At 43.1% G+C, this 27,167-nt stretch overlaps 1 protein-coding gene across 7 annotated transcripts in view; it reads left to right on the top strand.

Moving 5' to 3' along the window:
- IFT43 (intraflagellar transport 43) overlaps nucleotides 1-27,167 on the top strand; it is a 107,459-nt gene that overhangs the window by 23,985 nt on the left and 56,307 nt on the right. For all 7 annotated transcript variants that reach the window (XR_015133964.1, XM_086319587.1, XM_086319586.1 and 4 more), the window contains one exon: nucleotides 24,499-24,563. Coding sequence is in view for 6 of the 7 variants with exons in the window: in XM_086319587.1 (XP_086175713.1) it covers nucleotides 24,499-24,563 (65 nt within the window). In the remaining variant the exon portion in view is untranslated. The remainder of the gene's footprint in view (nucleotides 1-24,498; nucleotides 24,564-27,167) is intronic.

The following is a 27,167-nucleotide window of genomic DNA, read 5'->3' as shown; positions in this document are numbered from 1 at the left end:
GACAATATGCAGCCTTGACGTACTCCTTGCCCAATTTTGAACCAGTTTGTTGTTCCATGTCCAGTTTTAACTTGCTTCTTGACCTGCATACAGATTTCCCAGAAGACAGGTAAGGTGGTCTGGTATTCCCATTTCTTTAAGAAAAGTCTGTATACTTGGCTGTGATCCACATAGTCCAAGGCTTTAATGTGATCAATGAAACAGAAGTAGATGTTTTTCTGGACATCCCTTGCTTTTTCTATGATCCAGTGGATGTTTGCAATTTGATCTCTGGTTTTTCTGCAGACAAAAGAATTATAACATAGTTAAGTGGCATCAGTGGGAGCATGGAAGGAGCAACTGCCCTTGCCTGGGACTTAGGAAAGGTGTCCCGAAGGAGGTGACCTGGGAGGTGGGTTGCAGTAAATGAGGAGAGATTTTTCCAGTGAGAAAGAAGGGCAGCAGAAAAAGCTATACCAAGACCCGTGTCTCTCAGGGGCCTGGTGTTTCCAACACACAGCAAACAACTCAGTGTCTTAGGAATGAAGGCCTGGCATTCCAAGTGGAGGGGTTTGGTTTATTTTGTATGTTGTGGGGATTCCACAAAGATTTTTAAAGCAGGAAATGATGTTGCTGACTTCGTTTTCTAGGAAGGTGAGTCTGGCAGCTACGTGGAGGATAGTTTAGAGGGGGAGGGCTTGTTGGCAGGGAGTCTGGTGGGAGGGAGGCAGTTGGAGCATCTCCTCCTGAGATGATGAGCCATGAAGCAGGCAGGGTTCCCAAACTTCAGGCATTCCCAGACTGTTCTGGTAGTTTGGGTATTCACATACCACTAGCATGAGTGTTAACAATTTTCTTTAAATCAGCTCCCTGTTTATATTTAAAGACATTTATTTTTGAACGGAAAGTGCCGTTTGTGAAAGCTATATTTTTTTCCAATACGTATTAAAATGCACACATGGCTGTGTGTTTCGTTGTTGTTTTTCGGCTATGCCGGGTCTTCACTGTGGTGCACAGGCTCTCTCTAGCTGCGGCACAGGCTTCCATAGTTGTAGTGTGTGGACTCTAGTTGCAGTGTGTGAGCTTAGTTGCCCCCCCAGCATGTAGGATCTTAGTTCCCTGACCAGGGATCGAACCCTCGTCCCCTACATTGGAAGGCCGATTCTTTACCACAGGACCACCAGGGAAGTTCCACACGTGGCAATTTTTAAGAGGCACGTCTGTGTACCACCCCCAGTCATCTTGCTTACACCATTGGCATGTGTACCCTACTCTGGGAAACAAAAATTAAAGACTGGCAGAGAGGTGAATAGGCCAGGACAGTGCTCAGAGGCATTTTTCAAGGAAGATGGGTAAGAGGTGGTAACAGATTGGCTGTTGGAGGTAGGAGGGGAAGGCAGGTCTTGTGTGGACTCCATGTGTAGCTGAGAAGGCTGAATGGATAATGATCTTTCTAAGACCGAGAATTTAAGTCTCAGCAGTAGGGGGAGCAAAAAGAGATGATTATTTTAATTTTGGGCCTGTTGAATGTGAATCGCCTTCAGGATTTTCAAAGAGAGCTGCTGAGTAAACAGTTGAAAATTTGGTCTGGAGCTTAAGGGAGAAAGTTGGAAATGAGTGTTAATAGGTGTGGGAGTGACCAGCATATATTAATATCATACATTCTGGAGTCTCTAAGAGGAGCATATAGAAAGAGCTTCTGATTCTTTTCTATGGCGCAGGGACCCTTCATTATTTCTAGGTGCAAATGTGTGATCTGAAGCTGAGAAGAGATACAATCAGATTTGCATTTTAGAAAGAGTACACTGACAATAATTGGTCAAGGATGGATCCAGGTTTTGTAGTCCTGAGACTTAGACAATTTAGAGACGTTCTTTAAGAAATATAATTGAAAATTATGAATTCAAAATAGATATGAAAGTGAATACTTCCTTGTAGTGAGAATTCACAGCCAAGTTACTAGGCCTTGGATTTTCAGATTTCTTTCTTGGAGTTCTTATCAGGCAGTGTATCTGAAATGCTTGTATAGATTTGGCTCCTGATTGAGAGCTAGCTTCTCATCTTCATCTGGAACTCTCTGGAACTCCTAGGGACCTGTGCATAGGTGGAGTATATAGATTAGAGAAAGGAGAGTCTGGAAGCAGGGAGCCCAGGTGGGACCCATCTGAGAGAAGGCAGAGTTTGAGCTTCTGAAGCCTTTGTTTGCATGGTTGTGCCTGTCCCTCCAATACCCCCAGCACAGTATTGACACAGTGAAGGCAGAATGTTGGCTTGATCCAGGTTTGGGGCAGTTCTAGGGGACATGGAGGCCATGAACACCATCAGGACCATGGCAGTGAGCTGGGTTGATAGGGAAGGGAGAGAAACCAAGAAGGAAGTTCCTAGATCCAGAGGGAGGAGAAGGCTAGATATTTCACATTGGAGCAGTTTCAGGTGATAACGAATTTGGGAAAGTAGCAAGGTCATTGGCATTTAAAGGGTCCAGGAACTGTGAAGCCAAGCATTAGATGTTGCTAATTAGATTGTTGCACATTAGATTGTTGCTAATTAGATGTTGCACATTAGATTGTTCATGTGAGCATTGACTTTACATCTGAACATCAGTGGGGCTGGTTGTGGCCCAGGAACGCCCACATTTTTGCTCAATGTGCTCTCAGGCAATTATTAGTGACAGGAATGAAGAAGGGAAGAGAAGTGATATAGTTGAACAATATGAGTTTCAAAGGAAATGTTCTGTAGTAATTTGAAAGCGCAATGGTCTAGAGGAACTTTGGGGAGTGAGATGGGAGGGTTATCTTGGGACCCTGAGGGGGTTTTGAAGAATGAGCTGGCCCTACCTGAAAGAGCTGCAAGAGTAATGAAGTCTATGGGGGAAAGCCAGGATTTAAGAGAGGCAAAGAGATGGAAAGGCTGGGCTGTGAATATGGAACGTCTGATCTGCTCGGGAACCATAGGATTGTGGTCGGAAAGCCTCATTGAAATCATTAGCTAGGCTAGATTTCTTCTCATTATGTAGCATGTCAATAATTACTGAAAAGGAGCAGGATTGTCGTAAAATATTCTTTTAATAATGATACTTTACAGGAAAAGGGTTCTGCCTAATGTTGAATGTCACTGGCAATAGACTGAAACATTTCTGGTCACATGCCTTTACCCAGTGTAATAGAGAATTATGTCATTGTATTTGGCTGATTGCTTTTATATTCCATTTTAATCTCTCCGTTGGCTTTTCAGGTGTAGCTTTTTGAACTATTTTTTTAGTGGTTGCTCTAGGAATTAGACTATGCATCCTTATCACTGGCTAGATAGTATTATATCACTTCACATGACATGCGAGACCCTTGTGACAGAATAAATCCATTTGTCCCTTTATTCTCTGTACTAGTAATGTCATACTTTAAAAAAATTGCGTACTTTATAAACCCTGCAATACAGTTGCCATTTGACACAGTTGCCACTTAGAGAAATTAAGGAAAAAAGGTAGTCTTTTATATTCACCCACATGGCCTTCCCAGGTGGCACTAGCGGTAAAGAGTCCAAGATGCTTTCCCTGGGTCGAGAAGATCCCCTGGAGGAGGAAATAATGCCTCACTCCAGTATTCTTGCCTGGAAAATTCCATGAACAGAGGAGCCTGGCAGGCTACATAGTCCCTAGGGCTGCAAAGAGCTGGACTTGACTGAGCACCAATATATATATAATAAATCCTTACCTTTATAATTGTTCATTTCCTCCTGTAGATGCAGATTTCCATCTAAGTGTTGATACGACCAAAACCTTGGCTTTCTCTGCCCACCAAAGCTGAATTAAAAAATACAGAGACAGGGTTTGGAGGAAATAGAAAGATGGCTTTAATCCACAGCCGGTGGCGGGGAGAACACTGCAGGCTAGTGCCTCACGATCTGTGCCCCCCGCCCCCCACCGCCCTCCCCCTCCCCATAGGTAGGGCTCACAGTCTGGGCTAAGGGATAAGAGACAAAGTAGTAAGAATCTAACATTCTTCTTCTTGCCTTGCTGTAGAACAGCCGTAGCTGGCGTCAGGTTGCCCGGTAATTGGGTCTGGCAATCCTGGAAATGGGTCCGTTTGTCTCCGGTTTATTCCACTGCAGCCTCCTTTCTGAAACGCAAAGAGCTACAAGGGGTGGTCTGAAGGGAACCGGATGAAGGCACAGGATGAAATTAGCAGGAGTTAAAGGGTGCAGGGTGTAACTTACCTAGAGTCAGGTAGTTGTGAAGTAAACAAATTTAGTTACCAACTAAAGATTAGAAATAGCTAGAGTAAAAATTAGAAGTGATGAGGCCTATTCGGTGTTCTTTTTATCTATGTTCTCAGGAAAGGGAAAGAAAAGAAAGAAAAACTGGTTCTTCTTTTTCCCTTTTCACTGCAACAGTGTCATTCTGTTTAGCCTGAAGAACTTCTCTTAGTACGGGTTTGCCAAGAACAACTTCTCTATTTGCTCTACTAAAAATATTTTTATCTTACCCTCATTTTTGAAGGATCTTTTTTATCAGTACAGAATTCTGAATTGAGAATTGTTTTTGCTTTCAACACTAAAGGTTGTCATTCCTTTGCCTTCATTGTTTCTGATGATTGTTCTCCATTATGTAAGTCTTTTCTCCTCCCTCTGATTGTATTAAAGGCTTTCTTTTTATCTTTGGATTCCATAGTTTGACTTTGATGTGCCTAGGCGATTGGCTTTGTATTTATTCTGCTTGAAATTTGCTGCAGTTTGTAGATTTAGTAAATCAGTATGTCTCACCAGGTTGGAGAATTTTAGACCATTACTATTTCCAATATCTTTTCTGCCCCATTTCCTCTCTCCTTGCTGGGACTCCAGTTGCCTGTTTGTTAAACTGCTTGCTATTGTCCCATAGGTTTGTCCTGTGTTTTTTGTCCCTGAAGCATGGTTTATTTTCCTCTTTCCTTTATCTTTTTGTTTTTCAAATTGGGTATTTTCTATTGATCTGTCTTCAAGTTCACTGATTATTTCTTCTGCTGTCTCCAATTTGAACTTTTCATGTCAGATACTGAACTTTTAAATTCCACATTTCCATTTTTTTTTTTCCATAGCTTCTGTTTCTTTATTAGATTTCCCATTCGTTCATTCATTAAAGCATCTTTTAAATCCTTGAACATATTTATTATAATAGCTGTTTTAAAACCGTTGTCTGTTAATTCCAGTATCTGGGTCATCTTGGGGTCAGTTTTTATTGTTTTTACTTTTGGCTATAGGTCATGTTTTCATGTTTCTTCACATGTCAAGTAGTTTTTTTGGTATGCAGGATGTCGTGGATAATAAAGCCTAGAAACTCTGGGTTATGTTATCTTTCTTTGGAAAGTTTTGATTTTTGTTTGAGCAGGCAGTTTAATTATTTGCAGATCACCTTGAATTTATGAAGACTGGTTTTAGTCTGTGCTAGGTCAGGTCTATTTTGGTTTTGGCCTTAATCCCAGAGCAAATACCATAGACCCAGGACATAGAGTTTACTCCTAAGGTGTGGTTTTTCTGGAGTATCAGTGGAAAACCCCGAGGTGTGTACCAAATACCTTTAACTTGAAACTCGTATTCCAATCTGTGTCTTGCCTACAGGCTGCAGCAGCTGAAATATTACCTTCATTCATTTTTTTAAAAGCCCTACTGCAATTGCTTTTCACCAAGTTTCTTGGAGTCTTCTCCATGGATGTGTAGTTCAGGTATTGACTAAAGGATTTTAGGGGAGTTCATATGCAGATTTGGGGCTCCCTCCTTCCCAGGATTTCTCCTGGTCTATTTTTAGTGACTCTGGCAGCCCCAAATTTGTCCTCAAACCAATAAAACTACATCTTTCTGCTTGAATTCTAGGTGCTCAGTCACTGCCCAGACTGGAGAGTGCACTTTCAAAGGGAAAGTCCATTTAAACAAGGATTTTTTTTTTTTTTTACCCAGTGCAGTTCTTGTCTTTCAAGGGTCAGATCCCTTCCAGTTTCCCCTACAGCTTTTGTTTGCCCTCCAGGACCTTCAAATAGTTGTTTCATATATTTTGTCCAGAGTTTATATTTGATATCTGTGTGAAGGTTAGTTGAACACAAACTGCTCCTGCATTACTGGATCCAGAAGCTGCAAATTGCTTTGAGATTGCTTCAGAAAACACTGTGGTTGTTTTTGAGTGGTACTGTTGGCAAGAAAAGAATGAGAGTGGTTGTTGAAGAAACAGATTGTGTCTGTTTTCTCTTGAGATAACTGACATGGGCATTCAGGTATGTTAGCTATTGGGACAGGAAGTATTCTGGTATCAGTGGTGAATTGGTAGTGATGATCAGAAACATTGGTAGAAAAGAGGCCCAGAGACCTGGGATTCCGTCACCTGGATGGAAGCGCTCATCCTTGCATGTTCTGTCCTGAGCACTCTGAAAAGTCAGTCTGGAAGGGACTCTGGAGTTATAGATCCAGAGAACAGGAGATGTTTGTCTGAGGGGAGAGAGCCAGGCAAGGAAATAAATAGGCGAGGGAGATTAAAAGCTACCGACTTCCAGCTGCAAAATACATGAGTCGTGGGGATGAAACGTACAGCGTGAGGAGTATAGTCAATAACCATAAGACCTTTGTATGATGACAGATGATAACTAGACTCATTGTGATGATCATTTTGAAATGTATACAAATATCAAATCACTATGTTGTGTAACAGGAACTAACATAGGTCAGTTTATACTTCAAAAAACAAACTGTTGGAAATGGAGATCAGATTTGTGATTACCAGAGGTGGGAGTGGGAGAGGGAGTTGGAAAAAGGCAATCAAAAGGTACAAACTTCCAGTTATAAGATAAATAAGTACTAGGGATTTAACATGAAAAGTGCAAGTGAAAGTTGCTCAGTCATGTCTGACTCTTTGCAACCCCATGGACTATACAGTCTATGGAATTCTCTAGGCCAGAATACTGGAGTGGGTAGCCTTTCCCTTCTCCAGGGTATCTTCCCAATCCAGGGATCGAACCCAGGTCTCCCACATTGCAGGCAGATTCTTTACCAGCTGAGCCACCGGGGAAGCCCAAGAATACTGGAGTGGGTAGCCTATCCCTTCTCCAGCAGATCTTCCTGACCCAGGAATCAAACTGGGGTCTCCTGCATTGCAGGTGGATTCTTTACCAACTGAGCTATCACATAGAACATGATAAATATAATGAACAGTGCTGTATGTTACATATGAAAGTTGTTAAGCAAGTAAATCCTGAGAGCTGTCATCACAGGAAGAAAATTTCTATTTCTTTAATTGTGTATCTGTATGAGATGACAGATATTCATTAAACTTGCAGCGATAATCACTCCATGATATATGAAAATCAGATCATTATTCTGTACACCTTCAACTTATATGGTGCTGTACATCAATTAAATCTCAACAAAACTGGAATGAAAAAAAAGGAAGGCCTCTAGAGTTGGAGAGGTTGACAGGATGCTATATCAAGGGCAGGGGTTCTTCATGTAAAGCCTCAAACCAAGTAGGAAGATTTATGGGGTAAGTGAACCCAGGCCGTGCCTTTTGCGTCAGGCTGCTGTCATCTGGGAGCAGTCAAACAGATGGCTTTCAGCCTTTCTTGTGAGAGAAAGGGTGGGAAGGGAGCCTGAGAAGTCATCCTCGGGCTTGGCCTGAAAAGCTGAAGAAGAGAAAGAGTATAGGACTCCTTAACACTGGTCTATAGGAGGACTTTTTTTTTTTTCCTAAAATGAGCAAACCAAGAACAATGTAGCATGTTTTTCATAAACTGAATTTATTCAGCTTAAAGGATTATTATTTATTCTGGTTTATGTCCTTCCTAATTTGGGGAGCTTGAAAAGCTCCCTTCTTTAATGAAATAGTGGTGAGATGAAATGGTGTGTGTGTGTGTTTTAAGATTCTCAACAAAATTAAAAACTGTAAACTCAGTGACATCTCTCAGTCTTGTCCGACTCTTTGTGACCCCATGGACTATAGCCTACCAGGCTCCTCCGTCCATGGGATTTTCTAGTCAGGAATAATGGAGTGGGCTACCATTTCCTTCTCCAGGGGATCTTCCCAACCCAGGGATCCAACCCCGGGTCTCCTGCATTGCAGACAGGCGCTTTACCATCTGAGCCACCAGGTACCACCAACCATATCTGCCCCCGCTTGCCCCCCCTCCCCAAATAAAATTTGTCATTTGAAGTATTGGCTGTCCATGAAATCTAAAAGTTTAGGAAACACAGTCCTAGAAGGTTACAACAACTTTTTAGGATTGCCAGAGTCACTTGCCATGTCGCGGGGCTGGGGGTTGTAGGGCTAACTTGCCAGCCATGACCTTGCACTCACCCAGATTATCTCCTCCTCTCACCTCCGGGACCACAGCAGGATAAAGAACTGTAAGGCGAGGCCTGTGATGTCTGTGGTCCCAAGGTACTGAATGGAGTAGGGGCTGCAGACGGGCATTCCTCTCTGCCTCTCACAGTAAGGGGAATATTCCCAACTATCCCAGCATACCCTACCATAAGAAGATCCAAGCCTCGTATCTCAGTGCTCATCCTCAAATTGCCCACTTCCGACGACTCACGGGTTAACACTTGCTCCTCGCTCCCCCCAACTTCTTTTCCATCATCGCCCTTGAGGGGTCATGAGAGATCAGGTTTCCTAAAGCAGAGAGGTTACCATTTCCTCCTGCTCTCCACTTGTTCCAGGTCATCCCAGTCTGGATTTCGTTGAGGGAGCGAGTCTGGATGGTGCTTATCCAAAGTCACGGGTGCTGGGAGGGGTCGCTTCCTGGAGGGCTGGGCACTTCCACCCACAACGCTGTGCATCCTTCCGGTTACATACATGCCGGATGGGTTTTAACAAACTGACAGGCGTTAAGGGAATGACACAGACATACAGGTCTTGATTTATGATAAAAGTTAAAAGGAATGTTTATTCTGGCTGAACGGAAGAAAGTCTGGGGGAAACAAGGGCGTTTCTTGACAAGTGTATGGAAGGCACAGACCTGAGAAAGCTGATTTCGAATGACCAGAAGGGGTATAATTGAGATTAAGAGTATGCCACCCAAATTAGGAACATCCAGGATGAATTTCAAGAACGATTTGCGGGCTGAAATCTGTTCTCTTTGGATCAGCCTCTCCAACAAATGGCTGGCGGCCCTGTTGCATGAGTCATTTGAAGTGGGCAGTTTGATGACTGTATTGAGATATGGGATTTGGGCCTTTTTACGATAGGGCGTGTGGGAATATTGGGGGAAGTATGACACCACGAGAGTCATCGCCAGACACTGTGGTTGTCTGAACATCGCACGGATCTCCCAGTGCACAGAGGAACTGTGGCTTCCTCCTCTTGGTTCAGGCAACTTTAAAGCATTTCTCTCTGTTCAGAGAAAGTGGACTAAAGTAGGAGTTGGATCCCTGGCGTGAACTTGTGCACGGCAGTCCCAAATAAGAGACGCTACTGTGTTTACCTCCCTCAGACTCCCCGTTGTCTCAATCCTGGGCATTAATGAAGTGTCTTTTGTTCGTTTGTTTGTTTCCTCCAAAGGCTGCATGTGTGCAGTCATGTCTGACTCTTTGTGACCCCATGGACTGTAGCCTGCCAGGCTCCAGTGTCCATAGGATTCTCCAGGCAAGAATACTGGAGTGGGTTGCCATTTCCTCCTCCAGGGGATCTTCCCAACATAGTGATTGAAGCCGTGTCTTCTGCATTGCAGGCAGATTTTTTACCATCTGAGCCACCCGGAAAGCCCCCAAAGATTGCATTTCATTGCTTTTATTTTTTTCTGATAAATAATATAGCATTTATGCCCAAGTTTGTCTCCCATGTTTACAACGGGTCCCTAGAAGAGCACAGACCGCTTTCGTTCTGTGCAGAGGAAAAAGAGACTTAGTGAAGGTGTGACTAGCCCAAGGCTTCCGTAGCTAGAAAGGATTCTAGAATCTGAGCCCAGGAGCACCCCTCCTTTCCCTCCTTTCTTACTCCTCCCTCCCCTCCCCCTTAACCTAATCCTTTCAAATTATAGCTTTGCCTCTTTATTTCTTTCTGCCAAACTCTTGTCTTCCACCTAGTCACTCATTCTTCAAAGCTACTGCTCTGTTGGGGGGTTTCCCAGGTGGTGCTAGTGGTAAAGAGCCCTCCTGCCGATGCAGGTTAGATGTAAGATACGCTGGTTCAATCCCTGGATCAGGAAGATCCCCTGGAGAAGGGAATGGCAAACCACTGTAGTATTCTTGCCTAGAGAATCCCATGGACCGAGGAGCCTGATGGGCTACAGTTCATAGGATCGCAGAGTGGGACAGAACTGAAGCGACTTAGCATGGCACAGCACTGGACTTTGGTATGTGCAGGATATCTGTGATGGGCAGTAAAGAGACAGTTACTTTCTCGGTACAGAGATTTATATTGAATTCAGCCTTAATCAAGCTGAATGCAGGCTGTTGTAGTTTATTTGGGGTTTTAATCCTGACTTTACTCTTAACGCTTCCCTCAGCTTGCCTCACTAAAGAGGTAAGGGTCAGACCAAGCCTCTTTGTCTTACTGAACATATTTGTATTATCAGTAGGTACAGATTTGGTTCCAAGACACCCCTCTTCCACTGAAGGATATCCAGATCCACAGATGTCAAGTCCCATAGTCGGCCCTCCGTATCTATGGCTCCTCATCCATGGAATCAAGCAACCACGGATTGTGTTGCTCTGTATTTATTGAAAAAAAAAATCTGCAAATCAGTAGACCCACACAATTCAGACCAGTATAGTTCAACGGTCAACTGTACTTTGTGCGTGGAAGATATATGAAGGAGATGTTCCTTTTGGTTTAGACTTCCCAGGTCTTACCCTTGTCATTGATCTAGTCTCTCTTGTACTTGGGCACTTTGTTGCAGCCCAGACAAATTCTTTTCTGTAGCCGCTGTGTTCTTTCAAGCCTGTGCTAGCTGGCATGCACTGAGCATCTAGGGAGTCAGATACCATCTGGTTTAGTGCGAAGCTTTGGTGTCAAAAAGCAAATTGGATTTGAACCTTTGCTCCATTTTGTACCGCTCAAGTGATTTTAGGTGAGTTAATGTTATCTAAGCCTCAGTTTTCCTCTTGAGTAAATTTGTTAGGAGGTGATGGACAGTTCAGTGGGTCACAGGGATTCTGCAAAGTAATCCTACTAAAGCTTTGGCATAGAGTAAACCCTCAGTAGGTGTTGGCCATCATTATAATTATTTGTTGTTCTGTTGCTCAGTCATATCCGACTCTTTGCGACCCCATGGACTGTAGCATGCAGGCTTCCCCGTCCTTCACTATCTTCTGAGCTTCCTCAAACTCATGTCCATTGAGTCAGTGATGCCATCCAACCGTCTCATCCTCTGTCACCCTCTTCTCCTGCCCTCAGTCTTTTCCAGCATCAGGGTCTTTTCCAATGAGTCTAACTCTTTGTGTCAGATGGCCAAAGTGTTAGAGCTTCTGCTTCAGCATCAGTCCTTCCAATGAGTACTCAGGGTTGATTTCCTTTAGGATTGACTAGTTTGATCTCCTTCCTGTCCAAATCAAATGATAATTATTAGCTATAGATTAACGTGCTGCTTCTCATTGCTTCGGTTGTCTCACTGCTGATGAAGTCTTTGTGCGTACGTAGTCTGGTTTCTCTCTGTAACCTTGTGTTCTTTGTTTTATGTCCCCTTCCGCTTAATACAAGTTCAAATTGATGGTAAACATTTCATGTCATCATTTACATCTTTTTGCCTAGATACCCTTTCCCCAAATTGAAAAATAACAATTTCACAGATTCAAAGAATCACAGAATTATAGAACTGGGGGGAATCACCTCTATTGTGAATTAAAATCCAGGATCATGAAACTAGTTAGTGGCAGGGTCAGAAACAGAACCCAGATTAGAAGCAGTCTAGCCTAGTATACTTTCTACCACATTTTTGTTTCCTTAACCAAATTTCATATATGCATGTATACACAATTAAAAGATGGTAGACTGAGGGGTGGGGGTAGGAGGCATGGGGAGGCACTTTTATTTATAAATGCATTCTCCCATCACATCTAGCCCTGGCAGGGATCTGACCCGATCTTTTGGGTGTAGAGTTATATTCTGGCCTTCAGGATGCTGATGTTAGGAGTTTCCAGCTCCAAAGTGGAGAAGGTCTCTGTTCCTATTTGGCACAGGTCTTCCTTGAGCAGATCTACCCATGAACAACCCTCATACTGGAACTCTCCTCCTCACCGCCTGCCTTTTTTCCCTTTTGTTAGCCTAAACTTCATGCATCCAGTTTTTCTGTTTTAGCTTTTACTTTTCATTAAAATTTGAAATATCTAGAAAAGTAGAAATGATAGTACCGTGGAAAACATACACCCACCACCTAGGTTCAGCTGTTTTCAACATTTTCCATATTGGAAAGGTATTAGGTATTTAAACCATATTATACCATATTAGGTATTTAAAAAATACCTAAAAATATGTATTTACACGTTTTACATGTAACTTTTTGCTGAACTATTTGAGAGCCACCATCATAAAATGCCACTTAAGTAATTTAAGTGCACAGCTCTGAGAAATAGGGACATTTTCCTCGAAATCCACAACTCCACACCTAACAATATTAGCAATTCCCTAGTGCCATCTATTACCCAGACCATGTTCATTTCCCCCACTTGTCTCCGAAACAATCTATTACAGTTAATTTTTTTCAAACTAGGGTCCAATCAAGAACCACTCCACTAAGTTTCTCTCTCTCTTAAGTCTCTTTTGTTTTGGAATAGTCTCCTGTTTCACCCCCTCTTTTTAATGGTGTTGACTTTTTGAAGAGTTGGAGCCCCTTATTTTCCCTCGTGCTGGATTTTTCTGGTTCTTTCTTCCTTAGTGTCACTAAACTTCCTCCTGTCTCACCTGACCTGCAGCAAGCAGGTTAGAAGTAATCAGATTAGAAGGCTTAATTGCATTCCCAGTGAAGGCTCTGTGGCAACAGTTTTTTCTGGGTGGCACCATGTGCCTCTAGCGGCAGTACATTGGTCCTCACCATTCACAGGCTAAGTTTGATCCCTGAGTTATGACGCCAATAGATATCTCTTGTTAAGGAACATTTTTCTCCCTCGCACCTGGCACACACTTGGGGGTGATTCTTTGGCACCAGGAGAATGTACGATTCCCTGTTAATCAATTAGTTAGTGGCTTTAGCATCTCTTGGTGGTCAGGTTTCTGTCTCATGCTTAAAATAGATCTTGCATTTTGTTAGGTCCATTACAGCCTGAAAGAGCTACATTTCCTCATAAGGGTTCAGTTATAAGCTCGGATGGCCCATTACCTGCCATGACCTTAAACCCACGAGGGGAAAACTCAAGTCTGTGGTGAATTAGTTGTCAGACCCAGTGTGAGGCTAGAGGGAGAAATTGGCAGAGATGAAGCTGTGGAGGGCTTCCCTGGTGGTCCACTGGTTAAGACTTCACCTTCCAGCGCAGGAGGTGTGGGTTTGATCCCTGGTCGGGGCGCTAAGCTCCTACATGCCTTGTGGCCAAAAAACCAAAACATGAAACAGAAACCATATTGTAACAAGTTCAATAAAGACTTTTAAAATGGTCCACATCAAAAAAATTTTTTTTTAAAAGAGATGGAACTGTGCATGTGGACAGATTTGAAGAACACACACCGCCTCTACAGCGTATGCACATATTAATAAGGGTTAATCTTCTCTTTTATGAAGCACATAAGCTTTCCTGCATCTTTTCTCAGGTTGCTGGAGAAAGGAAAGGAAGTTTGTTTCTAGCTAGGGTTGAACATGGGAGGTGTATGGCCCCTAGAAGCTGGAAGATGGGAGATGTGAGGTGTGCAGTGGATCCTTGCTGAACAGAATGTCTTTTCTGTTGGGAATTCACGCATACGTTTGGACTGGCTTTTTTGAAATAGGATGCAGTTTGGAGTTTGGACTGCTTCGCACTGTGGGGTTTCTCCAGGACTTCTGAGAGTGTGTGAGAAGTTTCTAAACTCGAAAGGCTCCTTTTTTGGCACTGCAGTGTCTTTTCTGTTTCGGCATCTTAAGAATCTGGGGGAACCATATAAAGATCAGAAACAAGTCTAGCCCTCGAGGCTCCCTGTGACTTGGTAATTCCAGTTAGTTGAATCCTTGCCCATTCGGATGAGACCATATAAAGTGGCCGTTTCCTGAATTTCCTGCTCTCTGCCTCCTTTTTGTCGAAAGCTGGTATTTCAGGACCGCAACCACTGGTCACGTGCTTCCAACCCTTTACTCGCAGTCATTCCTGCGCCTGTTTATTTTTGGAGAGAGCACATTTTTGCTTCTCTCCAGGAGCTATGCGGGGTCCTGGCCCCTCCGTCCATCAGGCGGCAGCCCCGGCAGGCTGTGCCGCTTTCCCACACTCGAGATATGACTCCAGCTTTTAGGAGAGAACGCGAGGGATGTACTGCCTCAGGGCTACCGTCACCCACTCCTATTTTGTCCCTACTGGTGTTGCACATTTTAAGACTTTCTTTTTTAAAAAAAAAAATAAGTTTGGGTAACATTACCTGGCACTAAATCTGCCAAAATTGGAAATCATTTGCCCAGCAGATGTCTTGGGGCTGTGCCTCTGAATTTCAGAAGTGGAGCAATGTGAAGAATAAACCAGGGCTTTTGAATTCTAGGTCTGGGTCCTCTCTTCATTTTTAAGATCCATTTGAGCCCTACTCTGTCTCACCTATCCAGGGTTTTAGGTTTTTTTCCCCCTCTTTCCTAACACAGGGCTAGGAAACAGATTTCTCCCAGAGCCATGCTTCATACAGATTGGTAGTGTCTCCCCAAGTGCTTGGTCAAGGAGGATTGCGGTGTTTGTGGGCTCCATGAAAAAGGTCACCACTGTCTTAGACTGAGTTTCTAGTTTCAAGGATGGGGCAAGAGTCAATTCCTTTTTCTTTAAATGCCTAGGCCTTTGCACCGAGACCTCAGACACACATGATTTGAGAAATAATAAATTACACATTCATGTCTCCTCTTGTCTTACCCACACCTGGTGGGCAGGACCTCCCCTGGTCCGAATGGAGGGCTCTGTAATGAAGGGTGACTGTTTCTCAGAGCTCCCTGTGAGGACTGGGCTCTGACCGTGCGCTGGGGAGAGCATTCCAGCTCCCAGAGTGCCCCCAGCATCTTCTCTGTCACCGCGGCTGGGAGAACGTAGCAGTCCTGGCAGCTGATTCTAAAAGGAGCAACGGTAGCATCTCGGTTTAGAGTGTGTCCCGTGTTTCAAATTGTCCTGGAGAGACAGCTCAGGGCTCTTTCTGAAACAGTGCTAACAGGTGTCTCCATGACATCGTCATAGGTTTTACGGAGAGGAGCCAGGCTTTCAGGGGCTAGACTGTCTGCACAGAAGAACCCACCAGACCTTTTAAATCATACTGTGAAAAGCCAGTCATTGCTTACATTTTCAAACAGATCGTTTGCACCTGATTTTAAACTACTCCATTATGATCAAGTCGCATCAGCTTTCAATTCCAGCCAGCACTGTATATAACGGCTGCTGAGGACCTTGGCTCCCCACCAGGACGATGATCGGGGAGCAGCATCTGCTACAGCCCCTGTGTTATGTGCTGTCCTGGTAGCATGGCACCTTTTCGAGTTGCTTCTGGATTGCTTTTCCTTTTCATTTCTGCTCATCTCCCCAGTGCAGGGTAAGCCCCACTTACCCCGTAAAGCTTCTGTCAGTCTCCTCGTCCCCAGCACTGCCCATCTGCTACGGTTCTGTGTAGCCTTCAGGTCTGTCTTGCAAGCTTATGCGTGCTGCTCAGAGCACTGCCTGAATGTTGCCCCAGGAGAGTGTGGCCCAGTAAAAACCACCCCTGCTGCTGCTGCTGCTAAGTCCCTTCAGTCGTGTCCGACTCTGTGCGACCCCATAGACAGCAGCCCACCAGGCTCCCCCATCCCTGGGATTCTCTAGGCAAGAACACTAGAGTGGGTTGCCATTTCCTTCTCCAGTGCATGAAAGTGAGAAGTGAAAGTGAAGTCGCTCAGTCGTGTCCAACTCTTAGCGACCCCATGGACTGCAGCCTACCAGGCTCCTCCATCCATGGGATTTTCCAGGCAAGAGTACTGGAGTGGGGTGCCATTGCCTTCTCCAAAAAACCACCACAGGTGATGAGAAAACGGCAAAATTCAGTGGAACCGCCCCATGGCCGAGGACTTCCTCCTCAGCTGCACCTTTGGACTCTGGATGAAGCATCTCCCTGGAAGGACGCCCCAGTTCCTCCATCCCTGATGCCTGCGTCCCCTCTCTAGTGTGGCCTTTGTAGTTTCAGATAAAGCCGGATGTCCACCACGTAGATTTCTCAAAGACCTGATACACCCTGAGTTCTGCGTCTTCCTGGCCTCACTGGACTGGGGTCTCATTTGAGAACAGGGATGACTTCTGCTTTCTCTGACTCACCTGGTGTGTAGGGCAGCACTCAGCTCTCCACAGAGGAGCAAAGTTGAATTCTGGGAAGGAGCCTTTATCACTGGATCATGTACGGATGTGAGGGATGGACCATAAAGAAGGCTGAGCACCCAAAAATTGATGCTTTTGAACTGTGGTGCTGGAGAAGACTCTTGAGAGTCTCTTGGACAGCAAGGAGATCAAACCAGTCAATCTTAAACTCAGGGAAATCAACCCTGAATATTCACTGGAAGGACTGATGCTGAAGCTGAAGCTCTAGTACTTTGACCACCTGATGCAAAGAGCTGACTCACTGGAAAAGACCCTGATGCTGGGAAAGTTTGAGGGCAGGAGGAGAAGGGGACGACAGAGGATGAGATGGTTGGGTGGCATCACTGACTCAAAGGACATGAGTTTGAGCAAGCTTCAGGAGACAGTGAAGGATGGGGAAGCCTGGCGTGCTGCAGTCCATGGGGTCACAAAGAGTCAGACATGACTGAGTGACTAAACTGACTGCTGCTAAGTTGCTTCAGTCGTGTCCAACTCTGTGCGACCCCACAGTTGGAAGCCCACCAGGCTCTCCCGTCCCTGGGATTCTCCAGGCAAGAAGACTGGAGTGGGTTGCCATTTCCTCCTCCAATGCAGGAAAGTGAAAAGTGAAAGGGAAGTCCCTCAGTCGTGTCCGACTCTTAGCGACCCCATGTACTACAGCCTACCAGGCTCCTTCATCCATGGGATTTTCCAGGCAAGAGTACTGGAGTGGGGTGCCATTGCCTTCTGAGTAGAGGTTAATTACATTTGTCTCATGCAGATAGGGTATTTGTGGGTGGCCATAATGAGACTCATTAGGAAGATTTACAAAACAATGTTTTTTCTTACCCTTGGACTCAGGGTACTAAATCATGAGCTTAGGGATTCCCCATCAGAAAAGACAACCCCCCACTAAACACCCAAGCCCTACCTTGCAGAGAGCTGAGTTCTACCTACCCCCATCTCCCAGCCACTTCAGTGCTGTCTCCCAAGTGTAGCCAAGACTCCTGGTGGGGAGCAGGGAAGGCCGCTAAACCCTGCCCATTTGGTGTAGAGAAGGTCTTTGTAACTCTTAGTGATCTCGAGGAAAAGCAGCCTATGCAGTTTTTACAGCATTTTGTCAGCTCCTGAAGTCTTCAGTTATTAGTACACAAGTCCCTTTGATTTGGGGACGAGGTGTTAAGGTCTTCTGGCTGTGGAGGAGTGACTTGGATGGTGGTCTTTCTGTTTGGAAGCTGCTGGGTTAGCAGTTGCCACGGTTTCAGAATGGAAAGATGAGAGGAACCGTGTCTTTGTGTGACCTCTGGGCGGAAAGGATTCTCACTCATCCTCCCAATGGCTGTGACTTTCTGAGGTTTGTAGTTGAAGAGGATAAAGCAGATCATTTTGGGTTTGGGAATCTTGTGAAAGTGAAAGTCACTCAGTTGTGTCCGACTCTTTGCGACCCCAAGGACTGTACAGTCCATGGAATTCTCCAGGCCACAGTACTGCAGTGGGTAGCCTTTCCCTTCTCTAGGGGATCTTCCTAAGCCAGAGATCGAACCCTGGTCTCCCACATCGCAGGCAGATTCTTTACCAGCTGAGTCACCAGGGAAGCCCTGGGAATGTTAGGGAACTTTATGAACCATATGATGGATTAATCATCAAAATGACAGCTCAGGCCAGGCTCAGAGGAATCTTGCCCCCAGATGGTGTAGTGTATTTTATTACACGTGGTCTAACCTTTCCTATATTGACATTAGTGATGCTGCTGCTGCTGCTAACAGTAAAGATCCAGCACTTACTATGTGCCAGGCCCTGCTCTGAGCACTTACCATGTAGTCACTCGTTTAATCCCTCAACAGGTTAGTGGTTTCTCAAGTGAGTGCATCTTGACCTCATTTGATATCACTTATACCCCTTTTCCCTGCTGCCTAGTCTCTCACAATCCTTCCCCAGTTTGGTGTCTGCATCTCCTGCCCCCTTGTCACCCACACCCCATGGCAGAAAATGGAGGCGGGGCTGTGACACACAGGTTGAGGAACCTTGCCGAGGCAGCAGGATCCCTCTCTTCTTGCAGGCTCTCGGTGGAAAAGCGCCAGGTAGATCTGGGCCTCTTGACCCTGTGGGCACCATGGATTTCACATGGGTTCCTCCTGTCCTTCCAACACCCGGAAGCCCCAGGGGCAGGCAGGGCGCCTGGGGAAGTGAAGCAGGCCTAGGGTTAGGCACAGGCACACCTGCGGTCTGCACGCTGATGCGGTAAAGAGATCCCACTTCCAACCAAGAAGTATATGCTCATTCCCGTTTTTGTCAAAACACTGGACACAGCTTTCATTTTCCCACTTCCTGTTGTCATAGGAACCGGAGGGAATGCTGTACTGGAAGAGAAACAGCAGCATGATCGCCATCGTAATAGATGTCCACTGGCACTTGGGGCAGGAAGGAGCCAGGCAGGGTGGGTGGGGACTGTGGCAAACTGGAACACACATGTCTAGTCACCGGAAGGCAGCTGCTGCTCAGCCCCAGAGCCACTAGAGCTTCCAGTTTTCCAAGAGAAGTCAGAAACTGATGTTTTGTGGGGAAATCTTGCAGTTTTTAAAATAGTAATTTAAATTTAGAAACAGACAAAAGCCACTGTATGGCCAGACCAAACTTGTGGTTCCTAGTTTGTGACCTCCAAATTCATTAATGCCCCTTGTCACAAGATGGTCCTACCCTTAGGGTAAAGGAGAGTGGGATGTTATCTGCAAAAGCATAGGGAAGAAAGCTGTGAGCCAGATTGGTTTAAAACCTCCTGGAGGCACCTGATACGGTTCAGTTCCAATCTCTTTAACCTTTGCAAGCACAATAAGAGCTGACCAAGACAAGGTTCCCGATCTCTGCTTATACACAACTTTGGCTTGTGTCCATTTGGCTTTATTCTGATTCTAGCTGGTCCTTACAGTTCCAGCACTTGGTGCGGTCCGAGCAGCCTAACCTCTGAGCTTCAATTCCAGATTTCTGGGACCAAGAACTGGATTGTTTCTGACTGGGTCTGACTAGTGCATTGCTAGTTCACTCAGCTGTGTCTTAGGAAGGAGGGGTCTTGGGATGAAAGGCTTCTCCTTGGGACAGGTGAGTGTGGGTGGCAGAGACACCAAAAAAGGATGTGTGGACTGGGAATTGATGGTGGGATCTCTTCCTTCATCTTCTGTGGGTTCCCTGCTGAGAACCTAAGCACTAGTTCACTTTCTACTCCCACATTTTTGTCATTTCTGAGAGTACAAAGCGCCATTACCCAAGATTGTTTTCTCTAAAGTACTGCCTAGGTTTCTCGGGAGTTATGTCTTTTGGATGTAGGCTTTCCAAGTCTTGGCTTCTCCTCCATCAGGCCTTTCCAGCAGGTTCTTCCTCTCCCGACAGAAAGGCCCAGTCTCCCGATGGCGCTCATCCTTGGCAGGCTATGGGAGAACCAGGAAAGGGAGTGCATCTTGGTGTAAAATAAAAACATCAGAAGTTAAATGTATTTCAGCACATTGAAGGAATGTTTTCTTAAAAAGCTGCAAGTTAGTTGCAGTGGTGAATGGGATTGTTTCCTTAATTTCTCTTTCTGTTTTCTCATTGTTAATGTATAGGAATGCTAGGGATTTCTATGTATGAATTTTGTATCCTGCAACTTAACTATATTCATTGATTAGCTCTAGTAATTTTCCGGTGATGTCCTTGGGGTTTTCTGTCTAGAGCATCATGTCATCTGCAAACAGTTTTACTTCTTTTCCAATCTGGATTCCTTTTATTTCTTTTTCTTCTCTGATTTCTGTGGCTAGGACTTCCAAAACTATGTTGAATAGTAGTGGTGAGAGTGGGCACCCTTGTCTTGTTTCTGATTTTAGAGGAAATGCTTTCAATTTTTGCCATTGAGGATAATGTTTGCTGTGGGTTTGTTGTATATAGCTTTTATTATGTTGAGGTATGTTCCTTCTATGCCTGCTTTCTGGAGAGTTTTTATCATAAATGGGTGTTGAATTTTGTCAAAGGCTTTCTCTGTATCTGTTGAGATAATCATATGGATTTTATCTTTCAATTTGTTAATATGTTGTATCAGATTGATTGATTTGCACATATTGAAAAATCCTTGGATCCCTGGGATAAAGCCCACTTGGTCATGATGTATGATCTTTTTAATATATTGTGGATTCTGTTTGCTAGAATTTTGTTGAGGATTTCTGCATCTATGTTCATCAGTGATATTGGCCTGTAGTTTTCTTTTTTTGTGGCATCTTTGTCTGGTTTTGGGATTAGGGTGATGGTGGCCTCGTGGAATGAGTTTGGGAGTTTACCTTCCTCTGCAGTTTTCTGGAAGAGTTTGAGTTGGATAGGTGTTAGCTCTTGTCTAACTTTTTGGTAGAATTCAGCTGTGAAGCCCTCTGGTCCTGGGCCTTTGTTTGTTGGAAGATTTTTGATTACAGCTTCAATTTCCATGCTTGTGATGGGTCTGTTAAGATTTTCTATTTCTTCCTGGTTCAGTTTTGAAAGGTTATCCTTTTCTAAGAATTTGTCCATTTCTTCCAAGTTGTCCATTTTATTGGCATATAGTTGCTCATAGTAGTCTCTTATGAGCTTTTGTATTTCTGTGATGTCTGTTGTGATTTCTCCATTTTCATTTCTAATTTTATTGATTTGATTCTTCTCTCTTTTTTTCTAGATGAGTCTGGCTAATGGTTTGTCTATTTTATTTATTTTCTCAAAGAACCAGCTTTTAGTTTTGTTGATTTTTGCTATAGTCTCCTTCAATGAAAAGAATAAAATACTTAGGAATCGATTTACCTAAAGAAACAAAAGGCCTATATATAAAAAACTATAAAATACTGATGAAAGAAATCAAAGATGACACAATTAGATGGAGAAATATACCATGTTCATGGATTGGAAGAATCAATATAATGAAAATGAGTATACCACCCAAAGCAATCTATAGATTCAGTGCAATCCCTATCAAGCTACCAATGGTATTTTTCACAGAACTAGAACAAATAATTTCACAATTTATATGGAAACACATAAAATCTTGACTATCCAAAGCAATCTTGAGAAAAAAGAATGGAACTGGAGGAATCAACCTGCCTGACTTTGGACTGTACTACAAAGCTACAGTCATCAAGACAGTATACAGCACAAAGACAGAAATACAGATCAATGGAACAAAATATAAAGCCCAGAGATAAATCCACACACCTATGGACACCTTATCTTTGACAAAGGAGGCAAAAATATACAATGGAGAAAAGACCATCTCTTTAACAAGTGTTACTGGGAAAACTGGCCAACCACCTGTAAAAGAATGAAACTAGAACACTTTCTAATACCATACATAAAAAGAAACTCAAAATGGATTAAAGATCTAAATGTAAGACCAGAAACTATAAAACTCTTAGAGGAAAATATAGGCAGAACACTCTCTGACATAAATCATAGCAAGATCCTCTATGACCCACCTCCCAGAGTAATGGAAATAAAAACAAAAATAAACAAATGGGACCTAATTAAACTTAAAAGCTTTTGCACAATGAAAGAAACTCTAAGGAAGGTGAAAAGGCAGCCATCAGAATGGGAGATAATAATAGCAAATGAAACTGACAAAGAATTAATCTCCAAAAATATGCAAGCAGCTCATGCAGCTCAATACCAGGAAAATAAATGATCCAATCAAAAATGGGCCAAAGTACTGAACAGACATTTCTCCAAAGACATACAGATGGTTAACAAACACATGAAAAGATGCTCAATGTCACTCATTGTCAGAGAAATGCAAATCAAAACCACAGTGAGGTACCATCTCATGCCAGTTAGAATGGCTGCCATCAAAAAGTCTACAAACAGTAAATGCTGGAGATGGTGTGGAGAAAAGGGAACCCTCTTACACTGGTGGTGGGAATGCACACTAGTATATCCACTATGGAGAACAGTGTAGAGATTCCTTAAAAAACTGGAAACAGAACTGCCATACGACCCAGCAATCCCACTGCTGGGCATACATACCAAGGAAAGCAGAATTGAAAGAGACACGTGTACCCCAATGTTCATTGCAGCACTATTTACAATAGCTAGAGCATGAAAGCAAACTAGATGTCCATTAGCAGACGAGTGGATAAGAAAGCTGTGGTACATATACACAATGGAATATTAGTCAGCTATAAAAAAGAATGCATTTGAGTCCATTCTAATGAGGTACAGAGTGAAGTAAGTCAGAAAGAGAAACACCAATACAGTATATTAATGCATATATATGGAATTTAGAAAGACGGTAATGACAACCGTATATGCAAGACAGCAAAAGAGACACAGATGTAAAGAACAGACTTTTGGACCATGTGGGAGAAGGTGAGGGTGGGACAATATGAGAGAATAGCACTGAAACATGTATTTTACCATAATAAAATAGATGACCAGTGCAAGTTCAGTACACAAAGCAGGGCACAAAATACACGAAGCAGGGCACTCAAAGCTGGTGCTCTGGGACAACCCAGAGTGGTGGGGTAGGGAGGGAGGTGGGAGGGGGGTTCAGGATGGGGGAGGACACATGTACACCCGTGGCTGATTCATGTCGAAGTATGGCAAAAACCACCACAATATTGTATACTAATTAGCCTCCAATTAAAATAAATAAATGAAAATTTTTTCCAAGCTGCAAGTTAGGTTTTAAGCAACAAATTGAAAGGATATTGCAGTGATTTTAGCACCAGAGACTGCAGACTACATACTTCCCGCAAAATTTGGCCCACTTCTTGTTTCTGGAGAAGGAAATGGCAATCCACTCCAGTGTTCTTGCTGGGAAAATCCCATGGACAGGGGAGCCTAGCAGGCTACAGTCCATGGAGTCTCCAAAGGGTTGGACACAGAGCCTTTGCAACCCACAAAATCAAAAATATTTCCCACCTAGCCCTTTTAGAAAAAGTTTGTCAATCACCATTTTAGTCCACTTATCTAAAAATCTCCTCAGACTGAGAATAGCAGTTATGATTATGTGAGGTTCTTAGAAAACAGAAAATTGGTAACTCAGCAGTCCTAGATGAGTCCTGGGCCATTCAAAATAGGAAAGGCTTTTGCTCTTTTGTCCAGTGTATTTCAGTAGATTGGTCAATTCCCACCTTGGTATTTTTAGTTGAAATAGTTAGACAAGAATTCCTGGACTTGGGTTTCTTAATGTATCTATTGCAAGTGAATGCTTCTTGCCCAAATAACTTAAGTAGATTTTTAACCCACCGATTGAGTTTTATATCTTTGAAGCAAGCCTATCTCATACTTTTCTGTTTGTAAAAGTGGTATAAGTTGACTGGTAAAAAAAAAAAAAGAATTAGAAAATGTACACATAAGAAAAAAGAAAAATTGCCTTAATTCTATCACTGGATTTCCTCTCAATCATGTATGGTATTATGTATATGATTTTCTTTCACAAAGTCAGAAGCATGTACCTACTGTTTTGCAATATGTTTCAAAAAGTTAACATTTATATCATAATGTAACATTATATAACATTTATATCATTAACTCATATCATTATTCTTTTTAACAGTTTCTCATTATTGTATAGTATTTTCACGTGTGTATTTCGTGATTTACTTAATTCCTTGTCGATGTCCATTTTGATTGTTTCTGAGGGCTTCCCTGGTGGCTCAGACGGTAAAGAATCTGTCCACAATGCAGGAGACCTGGGTTCAATCCCTGTTCGGAAAGATCCCTTGGAGAAGGAAATAGCAACCCACTCCAATATTCTTGCCTGGAGAATCCCATGGGCAGAGGAACCTGGTGGGCTGCAGTCCATGGGGTCACAAAGAGTCAGAATGACTGAGCGACTAACCCCCTTGATTGTTTCCAGTTATTCCCTATATTTAAAAATGACATTACATTTCTCTCTGATTATTTCCTTGCGATAAATTCCTGGGGTTAGAATTGTTGGCTCAGAAAGTGTGAGCATTTCTAGGGCTTTCAGTTGACAGTGCCAGACTGCCCTCCTGGTATGAAAGGTCTGAAAGCACGCAGGTTTCATAGTATTGTGTTTTTATTCAGAAGCTTTTGGTAGGTTGAAGGAGGGTTTAGGTGACCTTAACCTCAGCCCCAGTTTGCTGGAACGGTGATGCTGAGTGACTGTTTTGTGGCTTCTGTCCCTTGCAGGTTCCCCCTCCCAAGCCACCCCGCCGGCAAGGACGCTGGGCAGAGGCCTCCGTGAAGGTTTCCAAGTGAGTGCCAGCATCTCAGGGTTGGGGTGGAACGGGGAATGCTGTGCTTCTGTGTCGTTCTTCTGTTTTCTTATAACAGCTCTGTTGAGATGTAATTCCTATACCTGACAATTCACCCATTGGAAATGTACAGTTGAGTCATTCTTAGTGTATTCAGAGTTGTACTGTCATCACCACAATCACTTTTAGACCATATTTATCACCACCTCTTCTTACCCCATACCCATTAGCAATCATGCCCTTTTCCCCGCAAGCTCCCCTGCCCTAGACAACTACCAACCTGTTTTCTGACTCTGATTTGCCGTTTTTGGGCATTTCGTGTAAATGGAATCACGTGCCATAAGTCCACTGCATGCAGGCGAGTTCCATTCTGAGAGCTTGTTCAGAAGTCCAACAGAGTTAGCCTAGGTACGCGCCTAACACACTCAGCTGCATAGTACTGTACTGTAACAGGTTTATAACACTTCTTACACAAACAATACATACATAAAAAACAAACAAAAAATAAAACATTTTTAATCTTATAATGTAGTACCTTGAAAAGCACAGTAGTGCAGTTCAGCAGCTGGCACACAGGGACTGGCACACACGTCTGCATCTTTGAAAGTCTGCAACTTGAAGGTTTTATGTTGGGGACTTACTGTATTATGTGGTCTTTTATGAGTGGCTTCTTCCACTTGGCGTAATGTTTTAAAAGTTCGTCCATATTTTGACATTCGGTGTTCTTCTTTAAGTTACTTTTCTAAACAGATTGGAATTGCCTGTTAGTTACTGCTGGATTACAAATCATTTTGGCCTTCAGTTCCCTTGTACTAAGTCTTAGATGAATGGTCAACCAATACACATATATATGTATATATATTTGCTGCACTTGGCCAACAATATAGTTTAACTAAAGATAAACTCAGGAGAGGAATTTCCTTTTCTCAAAGAATAGGTATTACTTTTGTTCTGAATTTCTTTCAGCAATTGTTGCCTTGAAAATAGCATTATCAAAAATATTTTTTTCCAGTGTTCCCCTCTTCCTCCTCTGTTCCTCTCCCCACCTCTAAATATAGACACACACCACACATATGCTTTCTTCTCTCCTGAAGCATTTGAAAACAAGATGCAATCATCATGATATTTGATCTCTGAATACTCTAGCATGAATCTCTAAAGACTGACATTCTCCAAATAATCACCGTATAATTGTCACATCTAAGAAATTTCATAATGATTTAATAATATTTAAAATATAGTCTGAATTTCCCCACTTGTCTCCACAATGTCCTTTATAGTTCCAGGAGCCAATCAGAGTTCATATATTGTGTTGGTAGTTCTATCTCTTTTTAGAATCTTTTACACTTTAAAATATTTCCAGCTCCCCTTCCCCACTACCATAACTTCACCCAGTGTATTGACTTTTTTGAGGAATCCAGGTCAGTTGTAGAATGTCTCACATTCTGGATTTTGCTGATTGATTCCTCATGATTAGATTCAAATTAAGGGTTTTTGGCAAGAACAAATGATACTGTATACTTTTTATTGTCTCCAAATGATATAGAAAAATATACTCAGAGATATCCTACTCCCATCTTTATTCTTTTCACCTCATTTCTATTCATCTCCTATGGGTAACTTTTTTATTAGTTTCTGGTTTACCCTTCCTATACTTCTTTTTGCAAAATAAATAAGTGTATGTATAAAATTTTTAATGTATCCTTATTTGTTTATATATACTAAGACTTAGCAAACTGTGGCCCACAGGCCAGTCCTCTGCTTTTTATGCAGTTTTTAAAGGTTCCATTGTAATCATTATAGAATATTGGCTATCTGCCCCTGTGTTGTGTGATACATCCTTGAACCTTACACCCAGCAGTTTGACCTCCCACTCCCCTTCGCTGTGTTGCCCTTCCTCACCACCATTCCCCACTGGGAACCACTGGTTTGTTCCCTGTGAGTCTGCTGCTTTTTTGATATATTCACTAGTTTGTTGTATTTTTTTAGAATCCACAGATAAGTGAAATCACACAGTATTTGTCTTTCTCTGCCTGACTTCTTTCACTTAGTATAATGCCCTACGAGTCCATCTCTGTCACTACAAATGACAAAATTTTGCTCTTTTAGTGACTGAGTAGTATTCCATTCTGTGTGTGTGTGTGTGTGTGTGTGTGTGTACACCATTTCTTCTTAATCCAGTCACTTTGTTGATGGACATTTAGGTTGCTTCCATATTTTGGCAATTGTAAATAATGCTGCTTTGAACACTGGGGTGCATGTATCTTTTCAAATTGGTGTTTTTGCTTTTTGAGTGTATACCCAGGAGTGTAGTCGCTGGGTCATATGGTAGTTCCATTTTTAGTTTTTTTTTAGAAACCTTCAGTTTCCCACAGCGCCTGCACCGATTTATATTCCCACCAGCAGTGTGTAGGGTTTCCTTTTCTCCACATCCTTACGAACATTTATTGTTTGTGTGCCTTTTTTTTGATGATAGCCATTCTGACAGGTATGACAGGTATCTCATTGTGGTTTTGATTTGCATTTCCCTGATGGTTAGTGATATCTAGCATCTTTTGATGTGCCTGTTGGCCATCTGCATTTTCTCTTTGAAAAAAGTGTCTG

The sequence above is a fragment of the Bos grunniens genome, chromosome 10 (genome assembly GCF_055505025.1).
Source record: "Bos grunniens cultivar Pamir isolate PY7600 chromosome 10, Bosgru_T2T1.0, whole genome shotgun sequence".
In the NCBI taxonomy this organism is placed as follows: Eukaryota; Metazoa; Chordata; class Mammalia; order Artiodactyla; family Bovidae; genus Bos; species Bos grunniens.
Note: the sequence above shows the minus strand (reverse complement) of the source record. Positions and strands in the feature narration are given on the sequence as shown.